Raw genomic sequence first — 14394 nt, forward strand, 5'->3', positions numbered from 1 at the left:
ATACTTATTTCCAGTACTGATAAGAATTGCCTAATTGATACATGGAGACCAAAAAATTTGGTATCGGTATCTGTAATGGGCGTCCCTAGCACCTCTAACTACGCACGTCACTACAAATTCAATATGGCGTCGGTACTAACAGCTGTTTCACGAATTGTTATGACTAAAATCTATATTAAGTTTGCTACGTATATGCAAATCGATTTCTATTAATTAATTAATGATTTATCAAAACTTGTATGCAGTAATTTGATTAATCAAATCAGATTATTAGCGAATTTTATCATATTGATTTTGCAATGATAATTAAATAATTTTAATTTAATTTATTTTATCTTTATTTTTAGATAGTGTCGGTATTAAAAGGTCGTTTTTAGTGATAAATTAATGATATTGATTTATGTTTGCTTGTCAACACTGGCTTTAGTATTCATATGTTTTATGTTAAATGAATACATTATTCTAAAGTTTTAGTCTTATTTTGCTTCAAACAAATGTCCAAGGGCCGATTTTTTCAACAGATAACTTATATTCATAGAATAAAATTGACGTCTGACAGTTTTTGTATGGAAAATCTGTCAAAAATTCAACATTATTCCTCCGATAAACTTGTCTAGCGTTACGTGAGTCGGTCCTAAGTTAAGTATGTACATTTTTCTTCAATTATATTAACGTAATTAGATACAATTATGATCATATGTTAATTAGTTCGAGAATTGTCCATTACTATTTACCTTAATTCTCACTTTGACTTGTTAATTGTAATAAAAAATAATGGGAGGCCCACATAAGTTGTTCATAAAGATAAAAAGTATTAGATTATATTATATTATATTTTACTGTTTCAATTGTTGGTTAGTATGAGGCCTAGATATAGTACAGTACCAGTTACCCGGCGCCGGCTCGAGAAGCAAGAGTAGGAACGTGGTGGTTTTTTGTCAGTAAGAGTCTGACACTCCCTCTTCTCTCGCCCAAGGCGATCTAAGAAGTCTTGGGACGATTTTGCCCCTGAAGTACCTAATTACGAAAAAAGAGAAGACCTGTTGCATGTTTAATAGGATTAACTCCTTGCGTCATGAAAGGATTCACCGATTCCAATCAAGTTGACATTTTCCCGAAATATCAAAATCTGACATTTCGTTTTATGTCATACAAACTGTAACAACCATTTAAAGGGTGTGACAAAAAACAAAACAGACGCTGAACAATCGTTAATACTGTCAAAACTATGACCTTTCAAAAATCCCCTAAAGAATTAAAAAAAGAAACAACATCACACCCCTCTTTATCGCATAGTACGCACACATTAACATTTTCTATCTCCCTCACACACATTTTCTATCTCTCTCACCCACAGCCCCCACAATTTGATAATGAACGTGGAATCAGACTGTAGATAACGTTTCTCTCTCGCCTTATCAGTGAGATCGGGAGTCTGGGTCCATTGAGAGGAACACACGTCATTTTTATCGTAAACCCCCCGATTGTCTAAGTGACGGTATGGGTTTTTTTTTGTTTTTTGAAATATTTCAATAGAATATTATGAACAGTAGCACTGTTGAAAGTGGAAAAAATGAGGCTTTATTGTTTATATGCCACTAAACAACATTATTATTAAGTTGACATAAAAAATTCAATTAAAATCAGGCAAAAATATGAAAAAATCTGATTAAATATCCTAAAACTGAGAATTTCTAGCTTCATCCTACCATTTAGGAGACAAGAAAGACAATACCCAAGCTACAAAAATCAAAAACATTAAAAATTAATACTTCAATATCAAATTCAAAACGAATACAGACAGTTGCATCGAGTTATATCGATGAACCATCAAGATATAACCTCAGACGAAACATATACAAACTATTTAGACGCAGTTGACATTGACAGGAGCTGTCAAAATAGGAACATGCCTCACGAGTTCGGTATTTAAAAATGGATTCGGTGCCGTTGCGTGTGATTTGGTATCGGATTAAGATTGGTATCGATATTTTAATTTCACATCACTATTGTATGGTTAAAAGTTTTATTTTTCTGTATGCCAAGTTGGTTACTAGGTGAAGGTGGTTTAAAATGAGTGTATAGTGTTTTAAAAATTTGTTTTACGTTAACAATTAATTTTAAATGATAGTCAAATACTATTTACATCTCCTTTTTGGCTTGTTTCAGTAAAAATAACTTAATTAAACTCTTACGAACCTGATGGACCTATTAAACTACGTTTTTTTAAAAAGGAAAACGCTCGTTTTTTTTCTTGAAGGTCGTATCGGTATCATACCTTCCAAAAACTATTCATCCAATATATGCAACCTAATTTCAATCCAAAATACTTTCAGTAACCAATTTAAAATACCTCTGAACCAGTTCAAAATCTAAGTAACCCAGAGTAATTACGTTTTATCAATGATTTACATTCGCTTATGCCCTGATATTGTATCTAAAGAGCAATAAAAATCCTATATAATACATTAGTTCCACTGTTAAGGCTATCAGAGAAGAGATAAAGAAGCGACCAATCTTAACGATGTTGTTATCGCAAAATTCTGAGGAAAACGCTATCACACACTATATCTTTGTGTCCAAAATTTATTTATTTGTTTTGATTTTTGGCCCGACTTGGCACCCTTTTTTCGTTTTTGTGTTTTTACGTGGGATGTTATGTTATTTGTATACTTATAATACAAATGGTGAAAAGTGGGTGTACACTATACATTGTATAGGATAAAGTGTACTTCTGCCTACCCCTTCGAGGATAACAAGGCGTGACGTTGTGTGTTGCATGTTATTTACAGTTTATGGTTACTATGTAACTGCCGTACTCAGAGTCATTTAATGTTTACTTAAACTATTCCTTAGTAACGATTTTGTATTGAAAACAATTGCTAAGGATTGGGTTAAGTAATTATTAAATGTTTCTGAGTACGGCAGTAAGTGTGTGAGGTTTATTGTATTGTTCATTTTGAGCCTATTATTGTTTAGGTTTTACAAGAAAACTATAGATATTTTTATTATTTTATTGTTAAAAAAATATAATATAAACTATTATTGTATGCTAGTAGCAGTATCTGTTGTAAGAATTAATTGAAAATAGTATAGGTCCATTATATTTTCGTGATTAAATATGTAAACAATATGAGAGAGCCACCTACTTCTATCGTATGAACTTATTTCTCATTATTTACAAAATATTTCCAACCGTAAACATCACTATATTGTATGTCTACCTACTATAAAGACTATTTTAATTTAAAATTACATGTTGTAAATTTTCAATGATTTTAACAACAACCAATTAACAAATGCATTGTTTTGTTCCTCCAATACGCAGACAGATGAATTAATTTCCCATATTTACGGAGTCTACCTTCTAGGTAAGTATATCTACAAGTGAAGCAGCTATTTACTCCGTTCCAACATTAGGCAATGGGCAAAATGTCAAAGTTTACTAGATAACGTAACAACGATAACTACGTGAGTTAGTAACAACAGTTATTCTTATTTGATACAACATTTCATTCAGTACGGTCAAGATAGATGTCTTTAATCGGCGCCCAGTATCTATTCTTAAGATATTTCATTGATACCCATCGCAGATTGAATAGACAAGAAGCCAGCTTAAGAAAACTCGAATGGAATGCTATTTAAAGCATCAAGAAATATATAAAAGAGAGTATTTTTTTAGGAAATTGTGAGAAAAACAAAGCGATATAAACATTAAGTCGCGCCGAGCGATATGTAAACAAATCTTACACATTGTTTTGAAGTCGACAGCGCCACCTGGCGGCGGGTCCCCGGCCGCCACTTCCAGCTGCTTCAGATACCGCAACCACAATAACATAATATCCACAGCACAGCACTATTTTTGGTATTTATTTTGTGTATATTTGTGCGCGCGACATTTCAACCGTCATACTTTTGCCGCGTAAAGTGAGTGACTGGCCCGGCGAACCGAACGCCCCTCCCCGCACACACGCGCGCCCGTGTCCGCACACGGCCGCACACAGACGCAGCCGATCCCTTATCAGGTTGGTTTAACTAGCAATGGCTGGCCCCAGATGCTATCACTCCGGGCTCGCGGTAACGTTGCATTGAAAGATAAGAGTCAGCGATATTATCGCTCTTTGAATAAACTTGTATAAAATGTCAAATAAAAAAGCTTGCGCGCCATACACGTCGGTCTAGCGGCGATTTTTTGATACCCGCGATGTCGGAAGTCGGACAAGGTTTGTGATTTCGAGAATTCGTTATGAGCTCTTGGAAATGTGGAAGTTGTGGCCTTTACAATGTTAGAAACGACCAGTTTTTGTCCATTTTTGTAAAGTTCACAAATTATTTGCTATTTGTTGCAGCTAAAATGATTGATCAATCATATCGACAAGGTAATGTTGTGTTCTTCGATAAATATTGCTTGTATTGTAATTTACAATCTAATTAATTACCTAATTAAGGCTGATTTGCTTATAAACGTAATCAGTTGATGATGTTAAGCTATCTATACTTAGGTGGAATACTTCTCTGACTTTGCAGATAGACACCGATGCGACTTACCTGGAAAGACAAAATTTATCATTAATAAAGATTTTTGAAGCAAATATGGTGATGGTGATGCATATCCCTTGTGATAGAAAACCAAACTTTAAAAAGATAAAGTAAATAAGTATACATATGTAGATGACTATAGAGATAAGACATAAAATATGCAACGTCACGCCTTTTATCTCCGAAAGGGTAAGCAGTACACATTACAGCACGTAATGCCGCTATACAATGTACACCCACTTTTCACCATTTGTGTTATATAAGTCCCATGTAATAGGGGGTGAGCCTATTGCCATATTATTATACTGGGCACAATTCCAGGCTCCGTGCTAAAAAAGCCCAGTAATACTTCGCCCGACCCGGGAATCGAACCCAAGGCCCCTTGTCCGACAGTCGCACTTACGACCACTCGACCAACGAAGCAGTCAAGAAATAAAATGAACACATGACGTACAAAAGGTGACTTTGACGAAACCTGTCCAAAATCTTAACGATACATCTGAAACTAAATAGGTCAAGCAGAGTGCATAGTTTTTGCACGTTTTGTTGAGATCTTATCTCATCCCATCTCATCATCTAGTTTTAGGGTCCCATCAAATGTTCATCATGCACAAAGAATTGACGAAAGGGTGAGATATGTAGTTCCCACCCCTCACCATTAGGTGAAGCTTGTCAATCGAGTCTTTTCGTCACAAAGCCTTTTTTTGAGGGGGAAAATCATCCAATGGCTTCTCTCGCCTTGGGCGAGGCGAGAGGAGTGTCAGACTCTTACTGACTAAAAACCACCCCGTTCCTACTCCTGCTTTTCGAACCAGAGCCCCGGTAAACCCACTAGGTAGTCTGCAGCATGCTACAAAGCCTGAAGACAAAAGTCTTCAACGAGTGCGTCCTACCAGTAATGACATACGGAGCCGAAACGTGGACACCAACAGTGCGACTGGTCCACCAATTTAAGGTTGCGCAGCGAGCTATGGAGAGAGCTATGCTCGGAGTCTCTCTGAAGGATCAAATCCGTAACGAGGTGATCCGACCATCCTTATTTGTTGCTTATCTCTTATGTAAAGTAGTAGATACAACCAATTATAAGAATAATCTTGAACTTAACTAAAATAAGGAATCAGATTATCATAAGTTTTTCTCAGATCAGTTTTTTTTTTTTGGGAAGGGTAAATCATCCAATGATTTCTCTCGCCTCTCTAGCGGGGTGAGAGGGAGTGTCAGACTCTTAGTGACTAAAAACCACCCCGTTCCTTCTCCTGTGTTTCGAGTCGGAGCCCCGGTAAACCCGCCAGTCCGCAGCTCCAAGTCGTCAGATTAATTTAGAAATCTAAAGTCTTTACTACAAATTTAATAACAAACACTAATTATAAGAAAAAACATAGTAAAAATACATAAAATAACATCAGAAAACCAAGAGCTATTAAAGCAGGGAACAACAAAAACTTAATCGATGATAAAAGATAAACGCATGGTCGAAAAAATAATAGTTTTTATGTAAATTAACGTTGCATACGAGATGTCTGATAAACGCAATCTGAGACGGGGATCGCACACTAGCATCGTCCTTGTGTGAGTGTAGTGCTGGCTGTACGCACGGGATTTGCACTTATCGTGTAGTATATTATACTATAGTATATTGTACTATAGATAGTGTCTGAGAGAAGAGTATAATTCTCCTTACCGATTTCGGTAACGGCGACCTTACATAAGCTATTTCCTCTGCCCCTGATGTGACTGGCCAGACCGAACTTAGTTTTAAAAATTCGATCACAGTTAGAACAGTAAAGCTGGCCGGCAGAGTTGTGTGTGTAAATATAGGAGGGCTCAGGCTGGTAAGAGAAGAGTAGAGAAGGATTGGAGCAAGGAATAAAGAAGATTAGGTTAGAAGTAGGATTTTTTTGGTTATGCAAAGTCTAGATGGGGTTTTTGAGTTTAATACAGTAATAGCAGAGAATCTGACCATATGGACTCATAATATAACCTGTATATAAATTAAATATACCCCAAATATACCATTACTTTTCCTTTCACAACGAGATTTAAAAAAAATCAAAAAAAGTAAAAAGTAAATAGTTTTATATTTCCCCGCAAAACTGCACGCAGTCCCAACATTTCACATCACTACCGTTCAGCCACCTGCGTCCGTATCTAGTAAATCATAACCTTGGTAGCTATCGCGGGATCAGTACCGAATCTTAGACTGCTATTAAACTGAGCTGCGTACGCGCACTTGTACCGTATATGGATAAATGTACAATGAGCAAAAAGTTTTTAATGTTTGTTTTAAATTATGGATTTTTTCGGTAGATTTAGGTTTGATTTTGGATATATGTGACTTTAAATTGGTGATGTATTACATCTTCAATCCTTTGCCTTCACCATGACAAAATTGCATTCTTAGCAACTTTTTTTGACTAAAAATCACACCCTGTTCCTACTCCTGCTTCGGATCCTATCACCAATTTAACTGCCTAAACAAGAACAAATCTACATCAAAAATAAAAACTATATCCCATATAAAAGCAGGGCATCAAAAGCACAAATCAAACAGAGACCGCTAAGTACATCATATCTCGTCGAAAATTCATAAAAGAAAGCCCAGACCGATAGTCGGTTGGCGCCGGGCACATGTTGATAAGTCCCAGAATAAATCAACCCGCTTCGCTCCTAGTGATAAGAGGAGATAACACATTAATCAGTATTGGACCAAGTTAATGGATTCTTAATGTGGCGGCCGTCATGTGGCCAAGGAATTTTTGAGACCCCTTTGGTTTTAGGTGTGTGAAATTTTTGTGGTAGTTGACGCCATTTTTTTTTAAGTATTAGGTGTTTAAATCTCGATTTATTTATTTAATTGAATGGAACGGTATAAACCAATTACATTACTCAATACCTTATAAAAATTAAAATAGAGAAAATAAAAATATACAAAATTTAGACAATTAATATTAATATTCGATCATCGATCTCTTTCGCAAAACTCGATGTTTGTCAGTAGAATGTCTGTCCCATAGATACAATGATGGCATTTCAATGCTATAGGAATGAGTGAATAGACAAGTCAATATATGAATTAGATTGATTCTGATATTCATCAAATTAATATATGATAAACAAAAATACAAACGTTAGATATGTTATGTAAGTAAAATAAAAACTCTATACAAATGCTGAAAGATGTACCTATTGTATTTATTAAAAATCGAAATATATAAGAAGATAAACATTAAACGGCAAACTTAGATGCAACGATAGCAAAACATGGTTTAAAAACCCCAAGATCAGAATTAAATTCGCGAATGGCTGATTCACAATAATTTCAAAAATTCATATGAGATGGTTATTTTATTATTTTTATTTCGTTTCTTCCCAGTTCTGTCTGTCCATCTAGATTTTTATCTCAGTGAGCTACTGAATTCATAATTTTTATCTCTATATCATCTAAGTGGTGGTTACAATTGTATAAAATTAAATTTACATAATGACTTTTAATTGTAACCTTGTTGTCTGTGTTTTGAGGTACAATGTATTATTTTATTGTTTTAAAATTATAGTTTCGGTTACTTGTTGTACGGAAATCTGTCTGTCGGTGTGGATTTGATAGATTAAATGATTTTTAGGCTGGAAACAATTACTGTGGTGTGGTTGAATTGAATTGTAAAAGGGAAGGGTCAATTAAGTAGCCGTGACTTTTGAGTTCTATGACAAGGCCAGTTCAATTGGAGTGATACTATAAAACTTATAAAAATGGGAACCTTCAATTTTCTTTACCGCCTTAAAACCTTAAAACCTTCTCTCCTTAAAACCTTCTCCTAAGTCTGAAAATACTATGCTGAAAACCACATCAAAATCGGTTCAACCAAATGCGAGATAATCGCGCACAAACAAACACGTTCAGGACAGACTGAGATACCATTTTTTTGCAAAACTGGCGTAAAATCACACTTACTGTGAGAGAAGTTACGTCAGTTCTTCAATCACTCCCTTCAAAGGCCTGCAATGCACTTGAAATTGGACTGATGTTGTGAGTAGCCTATAGTGTCCGTCCATGGACAACATTGGTCATCAGCTATCAGACAGGAGGACCAGGACCGACCCGGAGCTGCGGACTACCTAGCGGGTTACTGCGGCTCCGGCTCAAAAAGCAGGAGTAGGAACGGGGTGGTTTTTAGTCAGTAAGAGTCTGACACTCTGTCTCGCCTCGAACAGAGAAGTCAGTCCCCTCCTTAATGCGATCAGATGACCCGTATGCTCGTTTGTACTCTATCTCATAAAAATCGAATATTGTACCTTATGATGTAATCATATTATTTGCGACCACACACCAACAAGACAACCTCGCAAAATTTTTACCAAATGACTCATAAATAACTTCCACTTACAATAAACCGTGAACCACTACCAAAATAAACCGCAGACCGTAACCACATAGGTACAGGTATCGAAACGTATCGGGTCTGATGCGTTTCGTTTCGTTGATGTACCGATAGGCGGTCAATCGATACGTTATCACCACCATCTACCTCCCCTCCCCCAGCCCCTGAGTAACGGTAGCAAAACAATTTGTGATTATGTTCATTAGTTTAATTGTGTTTGGTTAGTTTAAGCAAGTGCAAAAATCTATGAAAAATGGGTTTCTGGTGTAAAATACTCTCAGTAATAATACCATTGTGTTATGGCATTTTTATTAGGTTTTTAAGGAAGGAAATTCATCCAATGGCTTCTCCCGCCTTGAGTGAGGCAAGAGAGAGTGTCAGACTCTTACTGACTAAAAACCACCCCGTTCCTACTCCTGCTTTTTGAGCCGGAGCCCCGGTAACCTGCTAGGTAGACCGCAGCTCCGGGTAACTTTTAGGACTACCACTGATTTATGAAAAGCATACCATACATCTGTCATTCTACTCAAATACCTTGTATTGTAGTGTTCATAGTGTAAAGCGTATACCTAAGTTCTTCCTTACACAAAACCATGGGGGTTTCCACAAAATTAAACTTTATTTTATCATAGCATTACTGTTCATATTTGTCTGTCGCTACCACATTTATGTGATGGCGAGATGGTAGCTGATAATCGGTCGATCAAATTACCACCGCGGTTAGGTCACCACGCCCGCCAGCTACCTTCGAAGGTGTAATCATTAAAGGACAAAGGAAATTAAAGAAGGACAGAGAAGGTTGCAGACTAATTACAAGTGCCTCTTTAATACATTAATTTGAATGAAGTTAGTAATGTATTGCAACAGTCATGTTAAAATCGGTGTATAGGTTATTAAAGAGCGTATCTTAAATGTGTAGTTGGCTTTCACGATACCAACAGCAAGAGTACAGGTTGACTCAGAGCTGCGGACTACCTAGCGGGTAACCGGGGCTCCGGTTCGCAAAGCAGGAGTAGGAACGGGGTGGTTTTTAGTTAGTAAGAGTCTGACATTCTCTCTAACCTCGCCCAAGGCGGGAGAAGTTATTAGATGATTTTATTGGTCTTACAAGACAGATTACAGAATCTCCTAACCTCACAATCCAGAAGTAAAGGGTCAAAAACTAATGTAATATACACAATACAACTTGATATCACTGTAACAGAAATTCCACGAAGCACATTTTTGTCATAATGCCTTGCCTAAGACACCTTGAGACTGTAATCTGATCTCGCTACATTGATTCGGAACAGATGCTGTGCTTTTTATACTGTTTTGACTCCGATTAGATCTGTGAGATTATGTTTCTTATAAAGTGTAGTCGGTTGAGTTCGAAGGGCAATGGGCAATATTTACATTTTTCGAAATGAGGTCGATTTAGTCGTGTTTGGTGTTAATAGGCATTTACCACCAAAGTAGTGGAATGAAAATAAATAATCATAAGTAAATCTTTTTATCACTTTTTCAGTGTAAAGTTTCATCCTTAAAATTGGATCTTCTTTTTTTTAAGGGGGAAAATCATCCAATTTCTTTTTGGGTGAGACGAGAGGGAGTGTCAGACTTTTAGTGACTACAAACCACTCTGTTCCTACTCCTACTTTTCGAGCTGGGGTAAACCTGCTAGGTAGCAGCTGCTTGGGAAAATTGGATCCTCTAGACTCGAGTCTAATTTTTTTAAAGAGGTACATACTTTTGGAAAAAATACATTTGGTCCATACACGATCATCACGATCTTCTATTAAGTATTATTTTGCGCAACAAAACGTTGGAAGGAATTTTCAACATAAAATTCATCTGTTTTGTTAGTCCAAACCAGACGTAAACTTTACTAAACGAGGCTGACTTATAACATGCTCTTCAAAAACTTAATATATTTGAGGACCACCTATAGTATACTTCTCTCAAGGGAGTCATAAGATTATAGCTACTAAGAATAACAATGCATCGCAGTCTGTACATTTGTATGACAGATCACAGTACGAAATGTGTGTCACGGAGTTCCAGAATTTTTTTTCCAAGAAACCCAGTCATCGTTTACTGTAATCAGATGCAATCGGATGCAATGAATCAATTATATTTGATAGGCCAATAACACAGGCTACTGTATGTACTGTACTGTGTATAGCTTTAGATCATCATCATCATCATTATATCAGCCACAGGACGTCCACTCCTGAACATAGACCTACCCCAACTCCCCCAATGACTCCCAGATAGGCTGGTTATAAGCTATTTGCATCCAGCATTGGATAATTCTAGATATTTCGAAATTTTTGCTATTTCAAATACTATGTGCTATTGCAGATAGTCTGGAGTTAAGCTCAGTATATGACAATAAACTCGCTTTCTTATAACGTAGGACACGTATTACGGTAACATTTCGGGATACAATAACACATTAAACGCCATGGGGGGCAAAAGTGACCGGCGCTAGCGGAGGATTTGCCTTCAACAGATTTTTATTGGCAGTCAGTCTTAAATATTTTTATCATTGCGTTTAATGACTTATAAGTCCAAACGGGATTACAATTAACTAAATAAATTAAATGGCTAACCAGATGTTAGTCTCTCTCTATTAATACTGCCCCAGCTAATTACCAATTAATATGAAATAACTTGTTACGACTCATTTAAGCTTAGCACCTGTTTCGTATATTTCAACTTAAGCAAGTTGACTACCTTGTTTGTAGTTAGTAGTTGCTTCTATTGTAGATTGCGATTTTTAATATTTTTTTCGACCCAGAAATGATTTCAGATTTTGTTTTTGTCTTCCAAATTTGCAACTGACCGACAGACACACATTTTTATATCATAATATTTTTGCTTTGACTTTTAAAAGTGCCTTCCCGGTTTATTTGAAATAAATAATTTTGACTTTGCAATTATACATTTTGGGAGCATTGACAAACTTACAAATAATTGCTGCGTGCTTCAAACCCGTGTTGCATTACACAACAGTTGATTATCTAACCTATCATCAACATTATACATTCAAATCACACAAAAAAAAATACAATACTTAAGTTACTTATACTAAAAAACTAAGTTCTGTTATATGTTCGACATTCCCATCAACGATCAAAGACTACATAAATTGTACCAAAACCACCGCTATACATATAAAGACTAGTAAAACAACGTTCCAATGCTTACCCAAAAGCGTATAAAACTGAAAACATACACAGTGGCCATCATAAGTTGCTGAGACGACCCATATTGCATTGTGAATCTAATTGGATTGAGATGCTTATCTTTTGAACCGATAAAATGGTGTAGATAACATTCTATAGTGACTTATTAAGGCCGTTCCCAGAATAATATTAGATCGTACGATACGCGCTCTGCTCGTACGGATAGCAGCTAACGAAACATAATTTCGGAATTTTTTTGTAGCTAATTTTTTTGTTTTGTCTGTTCGTGTTCTTGTGTGTCGGTTTTGTAGTTGTTAGTGTGAATTGTTTCATATTTTTTTTAATTATAGGACGTAGTTTTTTATTTGTAAAATGTTTTTTAGCTTATTTTTAAAAGATTTTAACCTGCGTAAAATATTATTTATACATCACTATAGACACAAATTGAAATCGATCAATCTTAGTTCGACATTTTAAAATTACTATCTATTTCTCCTGCCACCACCTCGTATCAAGCCCTTAGTCACTCAGTTCCCTCACAAACCTCCTAACCGTCAAATTCCAACCAGCTTAGGTCACACATCTCTATCTGCAAACCCTACCTTGCTATCAACGATCAGAACAAGCGATCGTGTTGTGTAGTTTTTGCGAAATTGGTCCCGATCGAGTGTTATTCGTTCGTGTTGATTCCCTGGAACATAGCATGTATCGGAAACTCAATCTGTGACAACCCTGGTCTCGGAGAACGTGAGTCATCAGGACCTTGGACCAGGCTACAGGAATGTTAAAGAGGTCTGTAGTTTTTGTGTGAAGATAGAATAGGATGGAGTGGAGTTTCTTGCTCGTTCTTCTCTATTCGAAGCTACACTTTGATACGAGCACCTAGCTTCATTGACGGACAGACTGACAGACTATTGTTTATTTCTTTCTTTGTAAATGTTTCAAAAGTACCTAAGTATAATTTATGCTTTAATAGGAATAAATGATTTGACTTTGACTTAGGAAAGGCTATCGGGATCTTATATTGAACTGACTTGCTTTAAGACTAAGTACTAACAGATTTTGGCAATGTAGCTATTAATGAAGTCGGTTAAAAAGAGAAACTAAGATGAGGAACGTTTTATCTCAACCATTTTATGCTAGAACTAATCAACTTTGCTGCGGACCTACTACCTACCTACCGGGTTACCGGGGCTCTGGCTCAAAAAGCAGGAGTAGAAACGGGGTGGTTTTTAGTCAGTAAGAGTCTGACACTCCCTCTCGCCTCGCCCAAGGTGGGAGAAGTAATTGGATGATTTTACCCCTTAAAAAAAAAAACTAATCAACTTGAACTTTCGCTAACCATAACTACATCGGGCAGCCAAACGAAAGGTCAAGCGTTCAAAACCAGGCCGTTGCACTGTTGATCTGGAACCACTCAAGTAATTAGCATAGCTCGGTCCGAGAAGGTCTGGGTTTGATTACAGTGAAAGTTACTGTCAATCAAGTGACCATATCGATTACATTAAAACAATAGATACTATTTCCTCTTTGAATTTAATCTGACTTGATTATAATTCTAGTTATAGATAATGAGGTCTAGGTTAGTTTAAATGATTGAAGTGGTTGTATGAAAAGTGTTATATACTAAAGATAATAAAGTAACTTCGACTGTCTCGTTAGTCGAGTGGTCGTAAGTGCGACTGCCGGACAAGAGGTCTCGGGTTCGATTCCCGGGTCGGGCAAAGTATAACTGGGCTTTTTTCGGATTGGGTGTATATTGTATAGCGGCATTATGTGCCATAATGTGCACCTCTGCCTACCACTTCGGGGATAAGAGGCGTGACGTTGTGTGTGATAATAAAGTAAACGACATAGACCAACAAACTGAAGTAGAATTTGCAAAGGGTGATCATAAGGCACTAACCAATATCGTCTGCAAATCCAACGAAGATGATAACACTATAGATACAGATGTGCAACAAACTAAATCAAGATAAACAACAATCGATCTAGATGAAGTTGAAGCAAACGAACAAAAAGTCAAACCGAAAGACATCTTAAGGAGCATTCAGAATAATATTTACAATGATAACTTTGTTATTAATAGCGTTGCTTTAATAAAATTAATACTGTATCGTGACCAAACTCATGATGATAAAGATCTACTTGAAAAAAGGTGCATAAACTTTAATTAGAGAAGCAAGATCCATTTGAACGATAAGACGTAGCGTTCTGATACACCTTGTCTGGTCGCTTATTACGTATGAAGCCAATAGCACCTGTGTGATCTTATGTAGGTATATCGTTTAGTGAATTAATCATATGTT

The 14394-nt window shown here is 36.4% G+C and overlaps 2 protein-coding genes across 4 annotated transcripts in view; one reads left to right on the forward strand and one right to left on the reverse strand.

The window, feature by feature from the left end:
- Positions 1-14394, reverse strand: part of LOC118273222 (zinc finger protein ush) — a 196856-nt gene that overhangs the window by 102639 nt on the left and 79823 nt on the right. The window contains exon 2 of one of the 3 annotated variants that reach the window (XM_035590081.2): positions 3751-4548. The exons of the other annotated variants lie outside the window; for them this stretch is intronic. Coding sequence (XP_035445974.2) covers positions 3751-3838 — 88 coding nt within the window. The 5' untranslated portion in view covers positions 3839-4548. The remainder of the gene's footprint in view (positions 1-3750; positions 4549-14394) is intronic. 3 annotated transcript variants of the gene reach the window in all.
- Positions 11051-14394, forward strand: part of LOC118273121 (endonuclease/exonuclease/phosphatase family domain-containing protein 1) — a 262956-nt gene continuing 259612 nt past the window's right edge. Inside the window, exon 1 of the mRNA XM_050696313.1 lies at positions 11051-11061. The gene's annotated coding sequence lies outside the window, so the exon portion shown is untranslated. The remainder of the gene's footprint in view (positions 11062-14394) is intronic.

Source organism: Spodoptera frugiperda, chromosome 1 (genome assembly GCF_023101765.2).
Source record: "Spodoptera frugiperda isolate SF20-4 chromosome 1, AGI-APGP_CSIRO_Sfru_2.0, whole genome shotgun sequence".
Taxonomy (NCBI): Eukaryota; Metazoa; Arthropoda; class Insecta; order Lepidoptera; family Noctuidae; genus Spodoptera; species Spodoptera frugiperda.